Raw genomic sequence first — 23,429 nt, 5'->3', positions numbered from 1 at the left:
TGCATAAGGAGAGGGAATTGAAAATAGGAATGATTTGGCTAAATTGTTTCATGAAAGCAAAACTCAGAGCCCCAGCAATAGCACCAAAACTAACAGGGGACTTCCTGGCAGAATATCCCCAAGCTGTGCCAACCTGACTGGCCCTCTCCCTGTCCCACATGGGCCTTGTGAATTCCCAACCTGGACCTTTGCTCAAGCCCATGAAAATAGATGCCCCTCTCTCCTCCTCAGCTCCTCTGAGTCTTCTTTGAAAAACTCAACTCAAGGGGCAGCTAGGTGGCACAGTGGATAGAGCACTGGCCCTGAAGTCAGGAGGATCTGAGTTCAAATCCGGCCTCAGACCAGACATTTGACACTTACTGGCTACGTGACCCTGGGCAAGTCACTTAACCTCAATTGCCTAAAAAAAAAACCAAAAAACAAATGAAAACTCAACTCAAGTCTCATCTCCTTTATGAAGCCTTCCCCCTACTCCTGAGCCTACACCAATCACCCACCTACAGTGTTCATTTTCCATTTAATCTACTGTTTCTTTGTGTCATTCATTGACTGTTTCTTGCTGGACATGGAGTCAAAAAGGATGGGTCTGAATGCTGGTTCTATCACTCACTAGCTGTGTGACCTTGAACAAATCATTTAAACCTCTCTGGGCCTTAATCTCCCCCTCTATAAAATGGGGCATTAGACTAAATGGTCTCTAAGGTCCAATTTAACTTTAAAATCCTGTGATCCTTTGTAGGTTGTATTTTGTCTCCTCACTTGAAGACCCAGTCTCTGGCTTAAAATCAAGCAACAAGTCTTTATTTAGCATTTGTCATGTTAAGGCAGTGTAGGCGTAGTGGTTAGAGGTCTGGGCTCTAAGTCAAGAAGAACAAGGTTTAAATCTCACCTAAAATATTTACTAGCTATGTGATTATGACTTAACTTCACCATGCCTCAGTTTCCTTATCTGTAAAATGAAGGAATTGGTGTCAATGGCTTCTAAGGTCTCTTCTAGCTCTAAATCTATGATTCTACATACCCAATCCTGTGGTCAAAGTTGTGGGGGATAACTGAATAAGTATAAAGAGCCTTCAAGGAGTTCACAGTCTAATTGACATAATAAGATATACACACAGGAAACAATAATGAACCATATAAAACAATGTATAATTAGGAGTTCAATTATGTAGCTGAGATTATAAATAGGTTAGGAGGTGAGCCATTTGAATCAGTCAATACATTTCTATGAACTGTCTAGTATATGCCAGGCATAGTGCTAAGCTCTAGCGATACAAAAAGGACAAGGACAGTCCCTGCCCTCAGGGAGCACACAATCTAAGTGGGGAGCCAACAAGCAAAGAAATACATACAAATAAACTATATATAGGAAAAATTGGAAATAACAGAGGGAAGACAGTAGAAGATGATTCTGGCAGTGTGTACAAGACTGCTTAGAGAAGGAAGCATGGAGAAGAGGCAGAAAACTCTTGCAGAAGACAAGGGCAGTTAGAGTAGGAATCGAAGAGGAGGAGAAAGAGGAGGACGTGACAAGTACTTTGGAGGGGAATGGACAGCACCTGGTGACTTGATGAGATGAAGATGAAAAATACCTTCAGGGTTTGGGGTCTGGGCTGGGGTAATAGCAGTCCAGTACTCCAAGGAATGAGGTGAGGTAATGAGGATCAAGGCTAGCTCAGGAGGTAACCAGGAACAAAGACAAGGAAGCAGACATGAGAGACAACTTGAAGAGGAACTGACAGGAGGACCTGGTAACTGACTGGATATGAAGGATAAAAGATAATTCCAGGGTTATGAAGCTGGCTTGAAGCTGGCAATGTAAGGGAGAGGCAATATGATACAACTGGCTCCAGACTCAGCGAATCTTGGTTCTACTGTCACTGGACACTCACCACCTGTATTCCCCAGGGTAAGACCTTTTAACCTCGGTGGGCTTCAGTTTTCTCATCTACCAAATGAGGGGGCTAGATTCGAAGGCCTCCTAGGTGGCCATGAACTACAAAGAAGATGTTGAATTCAGTTTGGTGGATCCTGCAGTTTGAGAATAAGGCAGGACATCCAAGCAGAGATATCCACTAGGCAGGAGGAGGTATAGGACTGTGGTCTGGGAGGGATGGCAGAACTAGAAATAGGGATTTGGTCACTGGAATTCATTAAGAGACAGGACAGTAACTGGGTAGCTCCTCCATGGCCAGACAAGGCAGCTCTGTTTATGGAATGTGCTTCTGTACCACTCTGGGAGGTCACTGGGGTGTGTGAGGGCCTTAGTCTGCTCATCCGGCGTACTTTCTGGTGGCTACCCACTCTTGGGAAGACACACCTTCTATCCTCCCCCCTTCTCTGCCCTCCTGCCAGAGACGTCTGATTTAATGAGGCTTTGTGTTTACACAATGATGGCCTTCCCCAAGGGCCAGGGGCTGGCTTAGCTTTGGCAGGAACCTTGGTCAAGGGACTCCTAAACTGACTTATTATAATAATAATGATAATGAAGGAGGGAAAGTAGAAACCACAGGAGAAGGATGCCCCTCATGGCCTAGTCATGGGATCATAAAGGGAGCTGGAAGGGGAACCTCAGAAATCATAGCACAACCCAGGCATTCTGCAGATGAGGAAACTGAGACCAAGAGAGAAGAAGGCATTTACTCAAGGTCATACTTAGCTAGAAAATAACCCAGTCAGAATTAGACCCAGTTCCTCTGACTCCTGATCTACTGTTCCTTGATTCTTTTTTTAACGTATTTTTTTATGATAAACTGAAAAATCATCAATATAACATTTAGATTCACAGAGTATAACAAGTAGGAGGCCTGCAAGTGAAGTAGTGAACTATTTAAACAGTTCGCTTTTTAAAGTGCATATTAAATTTAACAAGGTAGTTAACAAAACTGTCCTGGTTGTGTCTCTTTCTGAACTTTCTGTTTCCTTCTGTGTGTATTTTTAAAAATGTTTTATCAACGCTTTTCTCTTCCATGTTTTGTATCTCTACCACTGCCTCCTAGTGCTCTTCTCACCCCACCAACCTACTTCCAGCTTGCTCCCTTATCTTTCCACTTCTGAACTCTGCCAAATCATGGGGAGGAGATACTTTGGATTTCTCTCCTGGTGGCAGGCAGGAGCCAGACTGAGTTTCTGCAAGTCTTCTTTCCCCATGTGGTAACCCATGGCCAGATCCTTTGCTCTCTGTGTGTCTCATTTTTTCCATCCATTAAATGGGAGGGATACTATGAAAATGACTATTGGTTTCTCTAGGGGAGAGTGGGTCTTCCCTTTCCCTCCCCCACCCCCGCCAGAATGAGATAAGGCATAACATTAAAGAAAATGAGCTTCATTTTGGTCAGGGGACTCAGGTTACATAACAAAGTATGCCAGTCACACCTTCTCCTGGAAGAATCACCACTTTGTGGGAAGTAAAAGCAAAGAAATAACTACCCAAAACTCAGGGACCTCACAGCAAAACGTGGCTTTTTCTTTAGTAGCACGAAAGCTGATTGTGAATTCCAGCAGAATGACGGAGCCAGTGATTTCAAAGTGTCTTTTGCTTTTCTGACTAGATGCTGACTACTGCCATTTTCAACGAGGGCACCTTCCTCCCTGCCCGCCTATGTCTGGCCCCTCAGTGCTGATGTAGTAGCCTCCAGCGTCTGGGAGGCTGGAGGTGCCCCAACCTGCCAGGAGAAAGCCTGTTTGCTCAGTACCCTTTGCCAAATGAACCTTATACCCATTGCCACCAAGTCTTCTGCCTGGGGCCCCAGGTTGTGTAGATCTCTCTGGGAAGGGGCCTTCCTTGAAGGATTCAATTCAGACACTTGTGAGGTCACTCAACCTAAGGGTCCTTTACAGAAAGGTAACATGAAGCCTGCTCTTTCCTCTGCAACTCTTGCCTGCTCTGTGTGTGTGTGTGTGTGTGTGTGTGTGTGTGTGTGTGTGTGTGTTTGGGAGAGGGCAGGGGGCTAAAGTTCTGCCTTATTGTACGCTAAGCAACATGAATCAAGGGCTGTGTCCCATCTAATTTTGTACCTCCCCTTGTCCCCAGTCACTGCTTTTCAACCAGCAAGTGCTCAACTTATTGAATAATCATAACTCATAATTATATGATGCCTTAAGGTTTACAAAATGCTTTCCTCACACAGTCTTGAGAAGAGAGTAATATAAGCATTATTATCTTCATTTTACAGATAAAGAAACTGAGGTTGAGAGAAATTAAGCACTTTGCCTAAGGTCACAAAGGGAGTAAATGTCAGAGCTGAGATTCTCTCCTCATTCCAAGACCCACGTTCCTTCTACTATGTCATTCGGCCAGTTCTTGACTGACTGACTAAATGGTCTGGTGTCAATTTTGGTAATTCCAGCTGGGCTCCTGTATGATTAGCTGCTGAACACCCAGCAGCGTATGCTTCAGTAAGGTGCTCCGCTCAGACAAGGACATGGCTCCTGCCCCGAGGACCTACATCCCTTCTCACTTCTCCTCCATAATTTCAATTAGGCACATTATACGGCGGTTCCTGCCTTAAATTATTAAATTATAGATCGCAGAGACTTAGGAGGGAAAAGGTCTAGGAATAGTCTGGTCACACCCTCTTTTCTTTCCAGACTCCCTGCTCCCCACCAAGTGCCAACAGGTAGGTGGGGCAAAGGATAAAGGGCATGGGATAATTGTGTTTGCTTTTCAAATGAGCTAAGGGCATCCCATCCTGCCCTGGAGGGAGTGCTTTCTGAAGAAGCTAAAGGCATCCCATCCAACCTGGTAGAGGGTAGATTTCTAGCACTAGATGTAAACTGATCCATCCTGCCTTGCTTGAGTCCATATTAGTCTGGCAGACATTTTAAGAAAGTGCAGAGGAGGCATAAAAATATTCTGTAAAAATCCCTTACATCTGGACATCCTTTCATTCCTTTCAATGTTTTCTTTTCTGTTATCTCATTGGGTCCACCTTGTGGAATGGGTAGATTGTCCCATTTTACATGAGGCCCAGAGAGAGAAAGTGACTTGTCCCCATAGTCCCAACAGCTGAGGGTTGGGGCAGAGATGGACAAAGAGAATTGCTTACCGAAGAGAGGTTCTCTTCTCTTCTCCGCCCTTGGCTGTGCCGGTGGATGAAGGAGCGGGCAGAGAGCTTGTAGTGATTCAACAGGCACGTAATCACCACCACCATTACCATCATAACCACCACAATGATGATTATCTGCACGAACTCCAATTCCGCTGTCAAGACAGAAACAAAGAGGGACTGAGACTTGGGGACACAAAAGATGGCTTGAAACACAGTGGAAAACATATTAGAGTGGAAATGAGAGGTCCTAGGTTTGAATCTTGACATTGCCACTCTACTCCCCCGTGTTTCAATCTGTAAAATGAAGACATTTGGCCTAAATGACTGAAAAGGTACCCCTTTAATTCTTAGGGGAGGGAAAGGAGACAGGTATTGGACTAGGTCTTGCCTTTCTTTATAATCTCTGACAACACAGGTACTCAATAAATGTTTTCCGACTTGTTCTTTGAGAATGAGAATGAGAAATGAGAATGAGAAAGAATGAGAAAACTATTCAGCCAACTAATACCATTACACCGGTGAAAACAACAATAATAACACAGAGTGAAGTTGAAAGAGGGCTGATTTTTGAGTCAGAGGACCTGGGTTCAGTACCCATATCTACCAAAAGCTACCTTGTGGGACTTTGGACAACCCTCTTTACCCTTCTAGAACTCAGTTTCCTCATCCACAAAGTAGGCTAAATGATCTCTAAAGTCCTTCCAACTCAGTCTATGTTCTTATGCTCTGGAATCCAGAAATGATATGATATGACACAAATATCCTCCTGTTTCCATAATGTTTCATTGGATACAAAATGCTTTACACTTTATCTTATTTAAGGAGGAGGGTATTTCAAGTATCATTATTTCTGTTACAAATAAGCAAAGTCAGATTGGTGAGATGCACGCATGGAACTGGGGTCAGCAAGGTAGGCCGTGATGTAGTGTACAACAAGCTATGGCTAGTTATCTGGAAAAGATCTAGGAGGTATTAGTGAACTGCAAACTCAATATGAGTTAATGGTATATCATTCTGTTTGGGATGGTTCAGGTGTCCGGAGATGGAGGCAGGGACTAATCTAGCTGACGTTCTAAAGTCATTTCCTCTTCAGGGATTTTATCTTCTCTTGAGTAACATCAGGATAGATGGGGCATTTTTAATTTCTGCAGTTAGGATGGTAAGAGATGGAGTCTGTTGGCCTCATAGGTACATGTGTATATGTATGTTCATAATTACATTTTTATGGTGTTATTTTTCTAAGACCCAGGACCCTTTAAAAAAGAAAATTGAAAGAGGGATGAGTCAGCACCATTTTAAATGGACCCAGCTGGGTGGGTGGGGTGAAGAGTTACTAGGGAACAGGCAGTGATTCAAATGGGAGAAGAGAAGACTATTTCCTGGCTGCTACCCAGGCAAACCTGCCTTAATCAGAAGAGTCAGAGAAAAGGAAAGAGGCTATGAGGGGATAAGCCTTATACCCTTGGCCTGAAATGATGGGGTCTGGAAGGGGAGAGGAAATGAGATGGTCTGGATATCATCTAACTAGAGAAATAATGGGGCCACTGACTCACAGGCATATGATGGGACCACTTTTCTCTGTGCAAACTCCCTTAATCAATTTAATTCAACAAATGGTTATTGAGATAAAACTGTCCTTCAAATCACACCCCAAGCCCTTTCTATGAGGCCTTTATCCCTGCCCACAGGGATCCCTCATTTCTCAAATTCTTATATCATCTCTCCAGTCAGAATGGAAGCTCCCTAGGGGCAGGAATCATAATGCAACTGTCAAGCTAATCTGGAGTATGATACCCATTACAGAGCATCACATGCTAGGAGGGAAACTGACAAGAATGAGTATATGCAGAGGAAGGCAAACAGGTTGGTGAGATGACCCCTAAACATATCATTAAATGCCATGAGAGGGTCAGATGAAGGAAATAAATTTGTTTAGTTCAGTGAAAAGAAGGCTCAGGGAGACATTATCATCACTATCAACCAACACTTATATAGCACACTTTAAGATTTGCAAAGTGCTGTATATATGTTAGATCATTTGATTCACAATAACTCTGAGAAGTAGGCACTTTTATTATTCCCATTTTATAGATGAGAGAAGTTAAATTATTTACCCAGGGCCCCATGGCTAGTAAGTGTCTGAGGTAGGATTTGAACTGGGGCCCACCTGACTCTAGGTCTAACCCTCTTAGCCACTAGACCACCTACCTATTCCCAGATCTTCTGATTCTCATAGTGGTCTTTTGATTACACTACACTATGTTTCTTCTGCTCATTCCGTGAGTAATCGATAAATATTTGTTGGGAAGTAAGGGCAGAGTCCTTCCTCTATCTGGAGCCTCAGACTTGTCTTTGAATTACAGTCACAGAGTCTTAGAATTGGAAGGGACCTCAAAGATCATTTGGCCTGGCCTGTACCTGTCCCTCTACAGAATACCCAAGAAGCAGTCATCTAGCCTTGACTTGACCCATCCTCCCAGACGAAAATCATACCACTTCTAAAGGCAGCCCACTTCACATTTGGACAGTTCTAATTGTTAGGAATTTGTTTTTCCTTACATTGAGCCAAAATCTGTCTCTCTGCAACTTCCCCACATTGTTCCTAGCTGTGTCCTTTGATGCCAAAGAAAACAAATCAAATCCCTCTTCCAGATGACAGCCATTCAAATGGACATCTTAACATCCCCATTTCCTTCAACCAGTCTTCCTATGGCAACATTTGAAGTTCCTTCACCACTATAGTTGCCTTTCTCCATAGGGCAGCTTTTTAGCTGGTCAAGGTCCTTTCTAAAATGTGATGAAGATGTAATACTACATACAGGGTCTATAGAAAGCACCACAGTGAGACTGTTACCTCCTTCATTCTGGACACTATGGCTCTGTTAATGTAGCCCATGTTTGGACTGCATTAGCATGTTTGGGTGCCATGCCATATTTTTAAAAATTCATATTGACCTTGACCTTGTACTCTACAGATACCTCAAGGTCACATGAAGTGCTGTTTAGCCACCCCTTCCCCAATTTGCCATTTATTCTTATTAAATTTAATTTTAAATGTGACCATAATTCTAGCCTGTAGAAGCTTATTAGATATCTGTTCTGCCATCCAATGAATTTGGCTACCCCATCCAAATCTGCCAATTTGATACACATACCTTTTATCTAAATCATTGATAAAAATGTTAAATGAAATAGAGCCATGCAGAGATCCCTGGGGCACTCCATTGGAGATCTCCTACCAAGGACAATTGCTGTTCAGTCATTTCAGTCATGTCAGACTCTTCATGATGCCATTGGGAGTTTTCTTGGCTAAGATGCTGGAATGGTTTACCATTTACTTCTCTAGTTCATTTTACAGATGAGGAAACTGAGGCAAACAGGGTTAAGTGACTTGCCCAGGGTCACACAGCTAATTAAGTGTCTGAAGTCACATTTGAATTCAGGTCCTTCTGACTCTAAGCCCAGCACTCTATCCACTCTGCCACCTACCTGCCCCCACCAAGGTCATTACTGATCCTTTAATCAGTACCCTTTGGAATTAGTTGCTCAGATAGTTTTGAAATCATCTATCTGTATTATTATATAGCCCACACAAGGGTGTGCTGGAGCCACCTCCAACTAGTTCATAAGGGCTGATTGTTAAATTTTCAAAATTTCAGGGTGAACATTTATATCTTAGAAAGGACAAATGCTACAAATCAAGTCTTAATTTATTGTTTTATTGATTATTTAGACTTCAGAAAGTGATGACAAAAATGTTAATAATGCAGATTAAACTTAAAAGTGGGTCATGCAGACTTCTGGGTCATATTAGCAACAATATGGAAGACTAGACCTTTTCTCTAATCCCTATGACCATGAAAACCTCTTCAAAACAGATAATATATACCAAGGATAAAGCAATCTCAGCTATCTCCATGGTCTAGTAACCCCAGAATCCAAAAGAAGGTTAAAGACCCCCCTACAAAATCTGAACTGGAAAAACCTGAACCAAAAATTGCAAAAAAGAATAGAATAATGTGTTCCAAAGAGCAATGGAGCACAGGATACAGCCCAGGGTGACCAACCCTGCAAATCTAAGCTTAATCATAAATGGAAAAAAAAAGAGGGATGTTCAATAATAAAGAAACCTTTGAAACATTTTTGGAAAAAAAAACAGAACTGAAGAGATTGTTTCCAGAAAAGTGGGTTGTACACAAATTTTTTTCTCCCAAAAAGCTGGTTGTTAAACATTTACTAGCATACCAGTAAACCCACACCTCTCTATCTTACCTGACTGAATACCTTGAGAGACTTAAGTCAAAGATTTTGTTGAAATTTAGTTATACTATGGCTCAAGCATACCCCTGACCTATCAATCCAGGAAACCTGTTAATAGAAGGAAATGAATAAAGGAAATGAGGTTAGGTGTCTCCAAACATATGAAGGGCTATGTCATGTGCAAGAGGGATTAGATTTGTTCTGCATAAATTCAGAGTTTAGAACACTGACCAGTGGGCATTAGTAAAAAAAAAAAAACTGCTGGGTCTGGAGTCAGAAGACCTGGGTTCAAACATAGCTCTATGACTTATTATGTCCATGGCCTTAGGCAAGTTATTTTGCCTCTTTGAGTCTTGATTTCCTCATCTGTAAAATTAGGGGGTTGGACTAGATGACTGAAAAGCATTTATTAAACAATATTCAAAGCAATGTGCTACATGCTGAGTGTACAAATGGAAAAGCAAGATAGTTGTTCCTATCTTCAAGGACCTTATTTTCTAGTAGAGGTAAGAAATACATGGTGGAAGGGTGTTTTGGTCTGGAAGTCATAGGGTGCCCTTTCCAAAAGCTATGGTAGTATTGACTCAATTACTGTTGTCAAAGCCAGAAGTGGAAGAAGAAGGAAGAGGTATACGTTTCAGCAGAACAGATGGCAAAAAGATGGCAGAAGTTGATTCTTGGGTGGCATGTAAAGTATGGCCTTGTCTGGGGCTGGGTAGATATAGTGAGCTCCATAAATTTGTGCTCACTCGCTGCCCTATAACACAGTAAGGACAAGGGTAGAGGAGAGGCAAAGGCCAGTCTTGAGGGCTAAGCTGTCTTGACTGGTGAGTAAGCATAAATTCACATAGCTTACTGTATCTAACCAGACTTGGACTAGGCCATGCTTTATATCCTACCCAGCCAGTGTTCAATTGTCCATCTTCTCTGATGATCTCAGTTCCCTTCCAGCTTTAAAACTATAATTCTTTCATCTACCCCAGAGCCTAGCAGAGCCTGGCACTTTGTTAGCCCTCAATAAATTGAAAGAACTTTCTTTAAGAAATCCTAGGCTCAGTCTCAGACACCCAAAATTCACACAGCATCATTTAATAAACTGACCAGGCTTCTGGAACCACAGACATTACTTAACGGGGCAAAAAATATCAGGTAATTGAAAAAAAGAGGGAAAATCAACCCAATTAACTTTAGGTTGGTGTCAAAAAACAAATTATACGAAGGCTTGTAAGAAATGTGAACTAAACTCCAAGGAAATGTGTTCCGTCTCTTATTGCCCAGCTCTGACCACAGCTGGCAGGAGATGAATGGAATTTCACACTGGAGATGGCACATCATAGTTCAATAAATATTTCCGCATGTTCTCCAGGCCCAAGGATGTCTTCAGCATTCAGGAAGAGGCTGGAAGCCACCCTTATGCTTCAGCTTCCTGTCAGCTGGCCAAGAAAATGCTGTGTAATTTTTCTGTGAGGAGGCAGAAGGCTCTCACCTGTCTGAGTAGGACTGAGGAAGGAGGGGGAGTGGGGAGAAAGGAAACAATTCCTTTGTGTGTGAGAGGAGATATTGGTGGAAGCAAAGGGGGAAGGGCTGACGGGGGGAAGGAGCTCTGGTGGTGTTTGTGGTGCTCCATTCAGCCAAAAGGGACTCACATGAATTGGGAGCCTTCCAAGAGAAAAAAAAAGGGGGGGGAAATACACACACACACACACACTCACGGCAGGTTGGTGATTTATCAGTAACCTGCTTTCCAGTGAGGAGGCCACAGAAACCACGCTCAGAGAGGCCGACTTCTCGAATAACGCAGATGTTGCAATTTCCATTAAAAAAAATATCCAGGGGGGGAAAAAAGAAAGAATGTTATTTTGATCCTGCATGAGATGGGACAGTTTTTGCTGACTAAGGCGAGTTTTCAACTGCGAGATCTCCTGACAGCTGGTAGTTGTTAAGTGCCAGTAAATGCATAAGATGGGATGGCAGTTCCTGCCAGTTACCTTGGAGTTAATTCTGCTAAACAGCCACCACCCTGCAAAGACCCAAAGGGGAAACGTCAAGGTCCCTAAAGCCCCATTCTTCAGAGCCAATGTATCAAAAAAGAAGGAAAAGCTATCTAACAGATCGGGCAGAACAATGAGCCCACCTTGTTCTCTCCCTCAACCCAGCCAAGGAAGGAAGGAGAATGTCTGGTCAGGCTCTCCGGCTTAGATGCTGCTTAAAGGGACTGGGAGGCGTGGGGCTTTGAGACTCCTCAGTGTCACAAGTTCAAGTCTCAGCTCTGTTGACTCAGCTCCTCACCCTCCCAAGATACAGAAGCCCAATGAGGAATAGGAAGTTTTCAGGTGAGAACTTGCCCTGCACCAGATACAAGAAAAATGAGACCATCAAAAACTGAAAAGGACCTTGAGAGGTCATCTCATCCAGCTCATGATTCCTAAGCAAGAAAGCCCTCCAACTATGCCCAAGAGATAGTTGGCTAGGCTTTTATTAAACAAAACAACACTTTGGACAAGTCCTTTCCCTTCCTTAGACCTCTGTTTTCTCATCTGTAAAATAAAGGGGATAGAACAGAAGATATGTGAGTGGGAGGCCCCTTTCCATTTCTACTTACTCAAACCTCCTCCACAGATGCTATATCCTTCCTAAAGTAATATATTCTAGGTATTAGAACCTTATTATTTAGGAAGTTCTTTGGAGTGTCTCACCTGAATCCCTACAATTTCTCTACAATGAAACTCTTGCCCTAATTTTTTTTAATAGAAACAAAGTGCTGGTTCAATATAACAATGTTAATGATAGTCCCATCTATGTATAAGTATTAATGGTCTTGTGTGTTTTTCCCCCACCCACCCCCACCCCCAAACAATCATCCTGTGAGGCAGGCAGCATTTTCCTTTGTTCACAGATGAAAAGATTTTCTTCAGCATTGAAATGAGGTCCAAGACTCAGGAACCCCCACTATTTATTCTCTAGACAGAGGATGGGCAACCTTTCTGAAGTAGCATGCCAAGTGGTCAATCATCCATTTCCTTATATGTAGGGCAAAAAATTGCTGAAATTCACAGAGTCCTTTCAGGCACCATGTAAGCACTTTACAATTATTATGATTTCATTTGATCTTCACAACAATCGTAGGTTGTTGTGCTGTTTTCATCCTCATTTTACAGATGAGAAAACTGAGGTAAACAGAGATTTTTCACTTACCCGGGGTGACACAGCTAATGTCTGAAGCAGAATTTGAATTTAGGTCTTCCTGACTCCAACCTCAGTGCTCTATCCACTACTCCACTTGACAGCAATATGTAATTGTTGCTAATTTGGGCCTAGAATATACTTGGGTACAGCCATACGGTGGCAAGGTAACTCACGGTGCTTGCTAACACTTAGTCAGGACACTGATAACATTTTTGTTCTCCAGTGGCATAGAAACAATTGATCTTAAAACCCAGTGAGGGTTAGGGACCATACTTGTGATTTCATAGGTATAGGACACTCCCAGCTGAGGCAACTCCTTCTATGAATCAGGTTGGCACCTTTTCTGCAAATTCTAGTCTTAAAGAGCTGCCTATTGCACTGAGAGGTCATGACTTGTGTGGGGGTCACACGATCAGTAAGGATTAGAGGCAAGATCTGACCTAGGTCATCATGGCTCTCAGGTCAGCTCTCTATCCCTATGTCATGCTACTTCTCTACTAAGAATAATTAATTAATTGACCTCCATTGAATAGAGGGGACATTTCACATCATTGAAATACCTCTAGGCACAGAAACGTTTAGTTACTGCACTCCTTTTGGGGTCTTTCCCCAATTTTTCCAGTAAAGCCATCGAAGGAAGTCCATCCCAACAACCCATATGGCAACAGTTGAGTATTTGGCACTCAAATATGTTCCATTTCAGCCTTTCTAATATCTTGTCTTTTACCATTCTATTGGTATTAGTGATGTCTCCCAAAAGAGACTATAAGCTCCTTGAGGTCAGGAATCATGTCTAATATTTCTACTGCATGCCTTGGATCTCTTAGTTACAGAGTATTAGAGCTGGCTGGGGCTTTAGAAATAATTTCATTCAACCACCACATTTCATAGTGGAGAAAATTGAGGTTTGAAAGAGTTGAAATCCTGAGTCATGGGTTGGAAATATTACCTGTGTGACTCTGGACAAGCTACTTCTTCCTCTGTAAGACTGAAGGGTGACCCTAGATGATCCTTAAGGCTTTTTCTAGTTCTAAATCCCATGATCCTGCACTGTAGGTGCAGGAAAATCATGCTGGGAGCTAATGGCAGAGCCAGGACTAGAAGCTACATCTCCTGATTCTCAATCTGATCATCTCTCCCCATTAAACCATCCTGACCCTTTGCTTAATAATAATAATTATGATAGCTGACATACTGTGCTTTAAGGTTCATGCGATGCTTTACATACCTTATTTCATCTGACCCTTACAAACCTATGAGGCATGAGCTACGGGTTTTTTCTTCATTTTATAGATGAGAAAATTGAGGCTTCAAAAGTTCAAGTGGGGGCAGCTAGGTGTCACAGTGGATAGAGAACTGGTGGGCAAGTCACTTAACCCCATTGCCTAACCAAAAGAAAAAAAAAAGTTCAAGTGACTTTCCCAAGGTGATACAGCTTGTAAGAACTAGAGAGGCCCTCTAGATGGACCTCTGCTAAACTGAGACAAAAGTTCTTTTCACTGCATTGTGCTCAGCAGGAGGTGCTCAGAAAGATTTGTAGAATTGAATGGAAGAAAGTAGGGTCTGGGTCCTTCATACCTCCTTTCCTTCTTGATCCTGGGACCTCGGGCTCTAAACTAAACCCCAAGTTTCCTCCCTATTCAACAAATCCTTCCCCCTTGGGAGTGGGGTTAGTTTAATCAGGGATAGAAGGGCTTAGAAATGATTAATTGCATTAATGTTCCTGTTATGATTATTCAGGGAGGACTCTATAAAAAGGCCTCCAAGGGAACAACTCCACCCCACTCTAAAACACTATTTATTTTCTTTTGAAATTACCTGGGAAACAGTTCTGGCAAAAGCATATGCCAGGGATATCAAGAGTTTGCTCTTGCAAGGACCTGAGATCTAGGTCACAAACCAGATCCTGCCAGTCCCTCTGTCCTTATTTAATAGGGGCCCATAGGGTCCCAGAACTGGGGGTACTGGAATTGGGATGGGGGAGAGTAAGTTAAATTTCTAAAGCTAGAACTCTTTCATAGGCATAGAATCAGACACACTAAATTTGCCCAGCAACAGCAAGGTGGGGGGCTCATTTCTGGCCCCCGGATGGTTCTTTCAACATCTCAAATAATACACTCCATTCAGTGGGTGTCATACAGTATGTATATTGTTCCTAACACCCACAGCCTGTGTCTCAGACTGTCTCAGGGGAGGGTTTGGGAGGGGGGTGCCCTCCCTAAACAGGGGCTTTTAAACTGACTTGGAAAAAAAGGGAGTGGGAGGTAGAGGGAATAGTGGGCGAGGTGCACTTTTCACCTCAATAAGGATGGACAGAGGCAGGCCCTCAGACATTCAGAGGCCTTGGCCCTTATTTAAATGGGGGTGCGTGTGTGTGTGTGTGTGTGTGTGTGTGTGTGTGTGTGTCTCCATTCCATTTAAGACTCAAGGCTCTTTGTGGAAAGTTTTTGCTGTGGTGACCAAAAGGACGAGCTTTGAACCCATTGCTAAGGCCTGGGAGTGAGGTGGGTGGGTGGGTGGGTCTGTTTTTCTCCTTTTCCCCAGGCTGGGAAGGTTAAAGGTAGCAGAAGCTGGACCACACTTGACTGCTTCCCTAGATGGCTTGTTTGGGCCAGGCTACCAGCTAGGCAGCTGAGGTTATGGGGCGGAGTTTGGGCAGACTGGGCATTTGGCAGTCCCCTCACGGACATCGCAGGCCTCAACCTTGGACTGGGGTGTGCGTGTAGGGGGGAGAAGCTGGGGGATGAGGGATGAGGCCAGGAATGGAGGCTAGGGAGGAGAGCCAAGAACACAGGAAGAGATGGATTTTGCTAGTTGAATTTCCAGCTAGCTGTGTGCACTGGGAGGCACTGGCTCTCTATCCTTTTATACTGGGCAAGGATGACTGGATTTCAGTGGGCGTGTGTGAGTGGGGTGGGGGGGGAGGGGGGGAAAGAGAAGCTAGGGGAGGGGAGATGGACAGACAGAGGCACTGGTCTATCATGGACCATAAGATTTGAAGCTGCCAAGGCCTTTTGAGGCCATGTAGTTCATCCCCCTCATTTTGCAGATGAGGAAAGGGCATCTCAAAGAGGTTAAGTGACTCGCCCAAAGTCACAAAGCTAGGAAATAGCAAAGCTGGGATATGAATGGGAGCTAGATGATGGTAAAAGGGAAATGAATGTAACGCATCACAGAACATAAATGTGAGCTATTATTATGATAAAGGATATTATCATATATCTTATTCGCTGGGAAACTGACCCCATTAAGAAACCACCCTGAGAAATTCAGATTAGGGGAGGCAGGCAGGAGGAGAGAAGGAAGGGTAAATTAGTAAGTAATTTACTAAGTAAATTAGTCCCAATTCTTTCCCAAAAGCTGTTGGAAGCTTTTTGCCAGGCTCTCCCAACACACAGCATGGTGTGGTTGAAACCAAGAGCCCTGGGTTCTAGGTCTTAGCTCTGCTTACCTAGCTGGGTGACCTTGGGCAAATCTCTTTCCCTTTCTTGGACTCATTCTCCTCCTCTGTAAAATTAGAGGGTGAGACTACATGCTCCTTTTAAGGTCTTTGCCAGATCTAGCAATCTCTGTTTTAGGTTTGGATGCCTCTCCTTGTTCCAACATTCCAGGACTCTCTGAGTCCTTCAACCCCCATGTGATTTCTGACATAATTGTCCCCCCAAAACCTTTGTCTCTAATTCCATTACCCCTTATTGTCTGTAATCTAAAAGAAATCCCCTTCAATGGCCTGACATTGCGAACAGGTCACATAGGATCCCCAGATGCTACTGTGACATTTGCCGCACGCGTGGGTAATGTTAAAGGTTGTCCTACTTCTCCCGGTTTGATGGCATTGGCCCAGGAGGGAATTACAGCATCGGAGGCTTAGCCACAGCAAAACTTACTCTGCTGGAGGCAGGGTGAGACCCCAGCCCCTATTTTACAATGCAGTCTGGATTTACTTTCCATGGTTGCATTGAACTTTCTCTATAGTCTTCCCCCTTGTCTCCCCTGACCCCTCCCCCCTCCCCAAAAGCTATTGAGCATAAACAGTTAAGTGTTTATTCTGTAACTAACACTTGGCACGGGCTGACTAGTGCACTGATGAAGTACATTCCAGTTCTAATTAGTCTGCCCTTGTCAAGATGCCCAAATTACTCAATGATTCCATTTTGGCAGATGCAATGAACAGCTCTTTAAAACATGGCGCAGGGATCTCTGGTTCTTATAATAATGTCTTTTCTAAAACACATGCACTCAAATTCCTAGTCCAATCTAGTTAAGAAAGCATTTATTAAATACCTACTGCGTGCATGGCACCTCCAAACCCTGACTCTGTCTCATCCTCAAGGTGTTATTAAGTAACATATACTAAGTTTGGAAAAAGGTCAGTCCTCTGGAATAATGAACTAACTACACAGAGAAGGGACAGTATCCAAGAAAGCATTGGACCCTGATTTCCTCAGTTTGGGTTAGATGGTCTCTAAGGTTCCTTGTAGCTCTAACATGCTAGGGTCATTTGAAGTATTTAGGGACACTTATGTATCACTGACCTGTGATAGGTACAGCAGGAGAAATACAAGATACGATAGCTCCGAGCCCTCCATTTGCTTAGTCTTTAGTTGGAGGAGGCAAAATAATTACAAGTGAAATTCAGAACAATAGAAGACAGTTTAGGATTAAGGACTAGACTATGTACAATAGAAGGCCAGAAGGACAGGTGGATATGGATATGGACAGAATGAACCATGCAAGAAAGCTTGGGCAGGGATAAAGAAAGGGAGGGACATGACTCTAGTACTTCTGCACCTACTTTACCATTGGTTCTAATGAGATTCCTTTCTGTCCAAGAACCTTTATCACTGCTTGTGGTTAGAAGGAAAATGATGAAGAAGAAAAAATATTCATCCAAGAATTACAAAGCCAACTTTATTGGCCCAAAGGTGACTGGAGAGGCATACTGGAAGATTTGGTCCAATTGGTTAAGTTTCCTGTCTTTCAGAGAGGGCCATTCTTGAGCACAAGTACCCCCATCCCCTCCAAACTAATATGTAGGAGACAGTGTAATGGAACTTGGAGTCAGAAGACAGCTCGATTCAAATTCTGGCCTGAATGCTTAATACTTGTGTGAAATTGGGCAAACGCCTTCATCCCATTTTTGAGTCTTTAAGACAGGAATAATAATACCTGTAGAACCCCCAAGAGTTCTTGTAAGGATCAGATGAAATCATGTATGTAAAGCATTTTGCAAAACTCAAAAGTGTTAAATAAAAGTCAGCTATTACTGTTACTATTCTATGCTTCAGTAATCTGTGATTTCAATGACGTGGACAATCCCTCTGCTCGTCTAGATCACTACCCATCTCTTCCTCTTATTCTGTGTGATTCTTCTCCACATCTTTCTATGAATTCTCTAAAAAGAAAACCTAGATTAATGTGCATGAGAAACACTGCAGCTGAACTAAGCTATGAAATAAGAATGGCAAATGCTTTCCTGGAAATAAGCTTCCCTACAATCTTGTTGCTGGCCCTTGTTTTGAGGGAAATGGTATGCACTGGGCCAGGCAAGTGTGTCCAAATCACAACAATATCCACCAGCCGACAGTGCAAACTCTGGAGTTCTTGGTCCCAAGGCCCATCTGTGCAAACAGTAGTCTTCTGGAAAAGGAAATTTCACTTTCACATTTGGGTATTTGGCTTCAGATACTTGTCACTTTTAAATTGGGTAGTAAGCAGCGGGCAGGAAGGAAAAAAAATCCTCATTCAATTTCCCCCTAAGGAATTTGGCTTTTATGAGGTGGCCAAGCTCCTTTTTCCAAATAGAAAGTAAGGTCACACTAATTTAATTTAGCATCATTTTTACTCATGAATAATTTCAAATTAGCAGGTTCATATGTCACATTTGGGTAGTCTAATACAGCCTCCCCCACCCCTACCTTTGCATTTTTCTCCTGAAATAAACAGTTCCAGACGTATATTAATCTTACTGTTCATTCCCAGGATGCATTTTGAACAGACTTGCCAAAGACTGCCCACTGCACTTGTTATCTAATGAATCGGTGCTATGGAAAGGGGGCTGGATTTGGAGGGATGGTCTGAGTTCTACCTAGCTTTACCTAGCTCTAGTCCTTAACTCTACCCCTTACTATATGTGTAACCTTGGGCAGGTCATCTTAACTTCTCTGAGCCTCAGTTTCCTCATCTGTAAAATGAGCAGGTTGTATGAGAGGATATCTATTATGTCTGCTAGCATTACGACTCAAAACTACCTGAAATGCCCTTTCAGTGACTGGACTAATTTTGAATTCTTTGTGGATCGAGGAAGGGTTTAATGCTGAAACACAATGAGAGTTAGGTTCAATCAGAGATTTTCCAAGCCTTCCCACAGGCCACTTGCTTTTGCCTGGAATACATGCTCACCCTACAAATGCAAAGTGAGTCACTTCTTCACTTACAATTTTCATATCTGTAAAACAAGGTGGGCAGGGGGTTTGGGTAAGGGGTACAGTGGCTTAAATATTCTTTAATGTTCTTTTCAGTAGATAGAGCACTGGGCTTGGAATCAGGAAGAATCATCTGCATGAGTTTAAATCTGGTGTCAGACATGTCCTAGCTGTGTGACTCTGGGAAAGTCACTTCACCCTGTGTGCCTCAGTTTCCTCATTTGTAAAACAAGGTGGAGAAGGAAATAGCGAATCATTCCAGTATCTTTGTCAAGAAAACCTCAAAATGGGGTCACAGAGAGTCAGATACGACTGAAATAACTAAACAACAACCAGCTCTAAATCCTTAAACGCAAGGAAAACAGATGGTTAGGAATGGCCTGTGATGAAAAATGAATTGAAGGCAATTCCTGATTACCAACCTGGGTAAGAACCAAGGAGTCACCAATGGGCTATTCTTTTTCACATGTAATTTTATTTTTCGAGTCATGCCAAAAGTGCAGCTAGGTCAGCCACTGCCACCTGGCTCTTGTAAACCGATCAAGGCCCGAGGGGCCCCAGGATTTCCCTCCCAATTCCTTTTGTGTCTCCTTCATCCCACAGAGCAACTGCAAAACTGGCCTCCCTTAATGGAAATTAGAAGGAGCCAGAGAGGAGCAAAGCAAGTCCTTTCTGGTTAACAAGCAACACGCACGCATTTAGCCTTGTCTGGACCTCTGGCTGCCCACTAAGGTATTAGGAATTGGAACTGTCTGAAATTTATGAAAATCTAATCTTGTTAGCTGCTGTTGGGATGTGACAAGGCAGGGGGAGGACTCATTGTCATTCCAACTAGCCAGGCCCCTTGTGAGTGACTTTCAACTTGCTTGCCATTTCATTTATCTGGATTGGGGAAAGCAGCCGAGCTAGCTAGGCCCCTCATTTGAATGAGAACCTGGCTCTTTAGAATTTTAAATCAAATTGAACCAGACATTAAAGGAATAACTTCTTGATCGCTCCTACAGCAATTTCAAATGCTCTGCCTTTGCAGCATTTATTTCCTTTTGTAAAAACTTGCCTGGCTAAGAAGTTGGTATGTATGTTCCTCCAGGCTTGGGTTTTTTTGAGGGGGAAGGGGAGAAGGGAAATTGTTGGGAGGGGGAAGGGTTGTAAGCAAACCCTTGACAGCTTCCCTCTGAGGGCATTACCCACTTCAAACAGATGCTACAAGCTTTTCGGCCTGAGAAATCATTCAGCTAGAAAACCTAGGAGCTGGAGGAAAACTGCAGAAAGGAGAGCTCCCCAACCTTTACTCTTTAGTAGTTATCAAATGAAGGGGTCTCCATTTGGGACTTTAGTTCGTTGTCTACCATCTTGACCCCTTTGTACATGCAGATCAGGCCCCATAGTTAAGATTCTGGAGTCATGGGGACCTCAAAGATTAGGGAGGGAAGGAAGGAAGGAAGAAGCTATAGATTTAGAGTTTAGTTGAAATGAACATTGGTAACAGAAAGGCATCTTAAAAATCATTTAATCTTGTAATCACGGAATCTAAGAGATCTCTCTGATTATTTCTTAATGAATTAGCAAAACTTTTATACTATGCCGTTATACCATGATTTCTATAGTATATGTTTCAGGAGGTTCTTCACCTTCTGGACCTCTGTATTGTACAGAGGATACTGGGATAGTAAGCACAACTACTGGTTAGAGCAAGACCACCACTGTCCTGAGATTTACACCTGGAAAGGTGTATGAAATACATCTACTCTTTTCTCTGCTCTGACCTCATTCTGAAGCAAGTACTGAACTGCAGGGAGAGCTTTCAAGGTAGGGCTCATGGAATCACTTTTCAGGTCACAAGGAGAGCTTAAACCATCCAAAGGGCTCAGAGTTTGTTTATTGCCATGGCTGCATTTTTCATACCTCTTCTTCCCACCCATCTTTCCTTTTTTCAACTTTTGGTAGCATCCAGAAGCCCAGGGGCCGGGCTGTTCTGTTATCTTCAACTATCCACTATCTTCAGTCATGACATAGAATGAAATTACAATGATACAAGAGAAGAAAATGACAATGGCAAGCAGATCACTCAAAGAGATAATGACGTCATTAGATTTGATTCTGCTGTCATTAGTCCCAACTGGAAATACAGAGATGGTTTTGACTGGAGTGTTCCAATATACCAATCTACTGGTATCCTACAAAGAGTGCTGGATTTAGACTTAGAAGAACTGAATTCAAGCCTTGTCCCTTACTACCTGTATGACCTAGGGCAAGTCCCTGAACCTCTCTGGATGGGAATTGGGATAGATGATATTCTCCATCATTCCTTCTAGCGCTATATCCTGTGGAGGTAGGGGGGAATCACACTTCTAATGAGATGAAGAGTTACTTATATACACCTTATTTTAGAAGTGTTCTGAGTCTGTGGTCTTCCCAATATTTGAATTGAAGACCCTTTATCATAAGCTTTTCATATGAAGCAGTGTGGTATAGCGGGCAAAACACTGAATTGAGAGAAAGAAGACCTGGGATCAGTTCCTTTTTTTTACCTATCTCACTCTGACCTTCGTTAGGTGTGATATATAATATCATAGAATGTTAGAGCTGGAAAAGGCTTTATTGATCACTGAACCCCGTCATCTCATTTTACAGTTGAGAAAATGCATGCCCAAGTAAGTGCAATGACTTGCCCAAGGTGACATAACTAATAAGTAACAGAGCTGGGATTTGAAGTCAGGAACCTAGCAAGTTCAATGCTCTTTCCCACTAGGCAACCTGCCTTTCTGATACTCAATTTCCTTATTAATAAACTGGAAATAATAATACTGCTATTCCCCCCCTTAATGATTTCCTATTATTCTGTATGTATGAGCTCCCTGAGGGCTTATCTTTTGCCTCTTTGTATCCTTAGCAATTAGCACAGTGCCTGGCACATAATGAGTGCTTGATAATGACTGATTGACTGAACAAAGAGATAATGGATGTGAAAGCCATTCAGAAACATAAGGGGTTCACTAGCATATCACACAATGTTTCTCTACATTTGGAATGTCCCATTTTTGGGAATGCACAAAACAAGGTCTCCACTATACAGCCTAGGATTTTAAGCTCTCCTGGCGCAACCATCTCCAGGATGGACTTACATGATTCTAAAGCAGCCCAGTCTTCCACTAGTAAGTAAAAATACAGTTGGATAGCTCTTGCAGGGAAAAGGTTGTTGAAATATACAAACTCCTGGGGATGGCATAATTGGGCTAGATTTTAATGATTAAATGCTCTTTCAATAAGGAAAGACAAAGAAGGGGTCTTCATCTTTCCCACTATTATCCAAATGGAGAGGACTAATGGTCTTTTGGCATATTTTTTTCTTCCCTCTGTCACCAGCAGTGAACATCTTTAAATACACACTGTCGGCAAAATATCAATCTCCACTCAATAGCTATTGGCAGAATGAAGTAAATTCTCTGTATGAAATCAGCTAGCTTGTGGTCAATGGGCAGCTAGACCAGTCACAGAAAATTATCGAAAAGAATGCATTTTGTTAATTGAGGAAAGTAATAGGCAAGCTAAGTGTAGGGCTTTGATTTTGCTTTACACTAACACAGTATTGTAAATTTGACTTTAAAAAGTCAGTGTTAACGTGCCCTCCTTTTTTGGTCTATATAGAAGGTGGCTTTGTACTCTCTTCCCCAATAGCTGAGTGACATGTCTTTATGTAAAAGAATTTTTAAGAGGTGATATTTCTTGAGACAGAACAGAATTGGATCTATCTTGGAGAAATAGTGCAAGGTTATATTTCTAAGACACTGAGAAATCTGCGAAGGTGGGGAGGATGATTGATAGACACACACACACACACACACACACACACATACAGGCAGCATTTAGATGATTCTCTAGAGTTGTCAATTCAATTCAATTCAGTATTTATCAAATGCCTATTACTTGACTAGGAATATATTTGAATTTTCTAAAAACTCATTAGCTGATCATCATTCAAAAGACTATGGGATTTAGAGTTAGGAGGGACCTTAGAAATCATCCACTCTAACTCTTTTTTTAAAGTAGGGAAACTGAGGCCTAAAGAAGGAATATGACTTGCCTACACACAGCTAGAAGTGGGAGAGCTGGGATTTGAATCTAATCCACTCATCTCATGACATACTCACTCATTCATTTAACAATGATTTAACTATATCATATTCAATCTTAATAGCTCACATTTTCCCAGGACTGTGTAAAGCTATGTGATCTTCTGTAAGGCAGATCATGAGAGTTTCCAATAAGTGAAGTGATTTGCCCAGCATCACCCAACTTTAGTGCTGAGCCAGTATTCAAAGAGAAATCTCTAGAGCGGCACACAGTAGGCACTTAATGAAAGCTTGTCCAATAACTGAGCAGAATTAATCAGAGGCTGGATGAATGTGAGTAAGGAACTCCTATTTAGATGCAGAATGGACAAGATATTTCCAATGTCCCTTCCAACTCTGATATTCTAGAATTCTATGACAAAGTCCTCTCTAAT

General features: G+C 42.5%; 1 protein-coding gene across 4 annotated transcripts in view; it reads right to left on the bottom strand.

The window, feature by feature from the left end:
* Positions 1-23,429, bottom strand: part of PMEPA1 (prostate transmembrane protein, androgen induced 1) — an 89,960-nt gene that overhangs the window by 5,606 nt on the left and 60,925 nt on the right. For all 4 annotated transcript variants that reach the window (XM_027848678.1, XM_027848684.1, XM_027848690.1 and 1 more), the window contains exon 2: positions 5,049-5,203. In XM_027848678.1, coding sequence (XP_027704479.1) covers positions 5,049-5,203 — 155 coding nt within the window. The remainder of the gene's footprint in view (positions 1-5,048; positions 5,204-23,429) is intronic.

This window comes from Vombatus ursinus, unplaced genomic scaffold, assembly GCF_900497805.2.
Source record: "Vombatus ursinus unplaced genomic scaffold, bare-nosed wombat genome assembly UNPS02000580.1, whole genome shotgun sequence".
Taxonomy (NCBI): Eukaryota; Metazoa; Chordata; class Mammalia; order Diprotodontia; family Vombatidae; genus Vombatus; species Vombatus ursinus.
The sequence above is the reverse complement of the archived record's forward strand: the minus strand, read 5'-3'. Positions and strand labels throughout refer to the sequence as shown.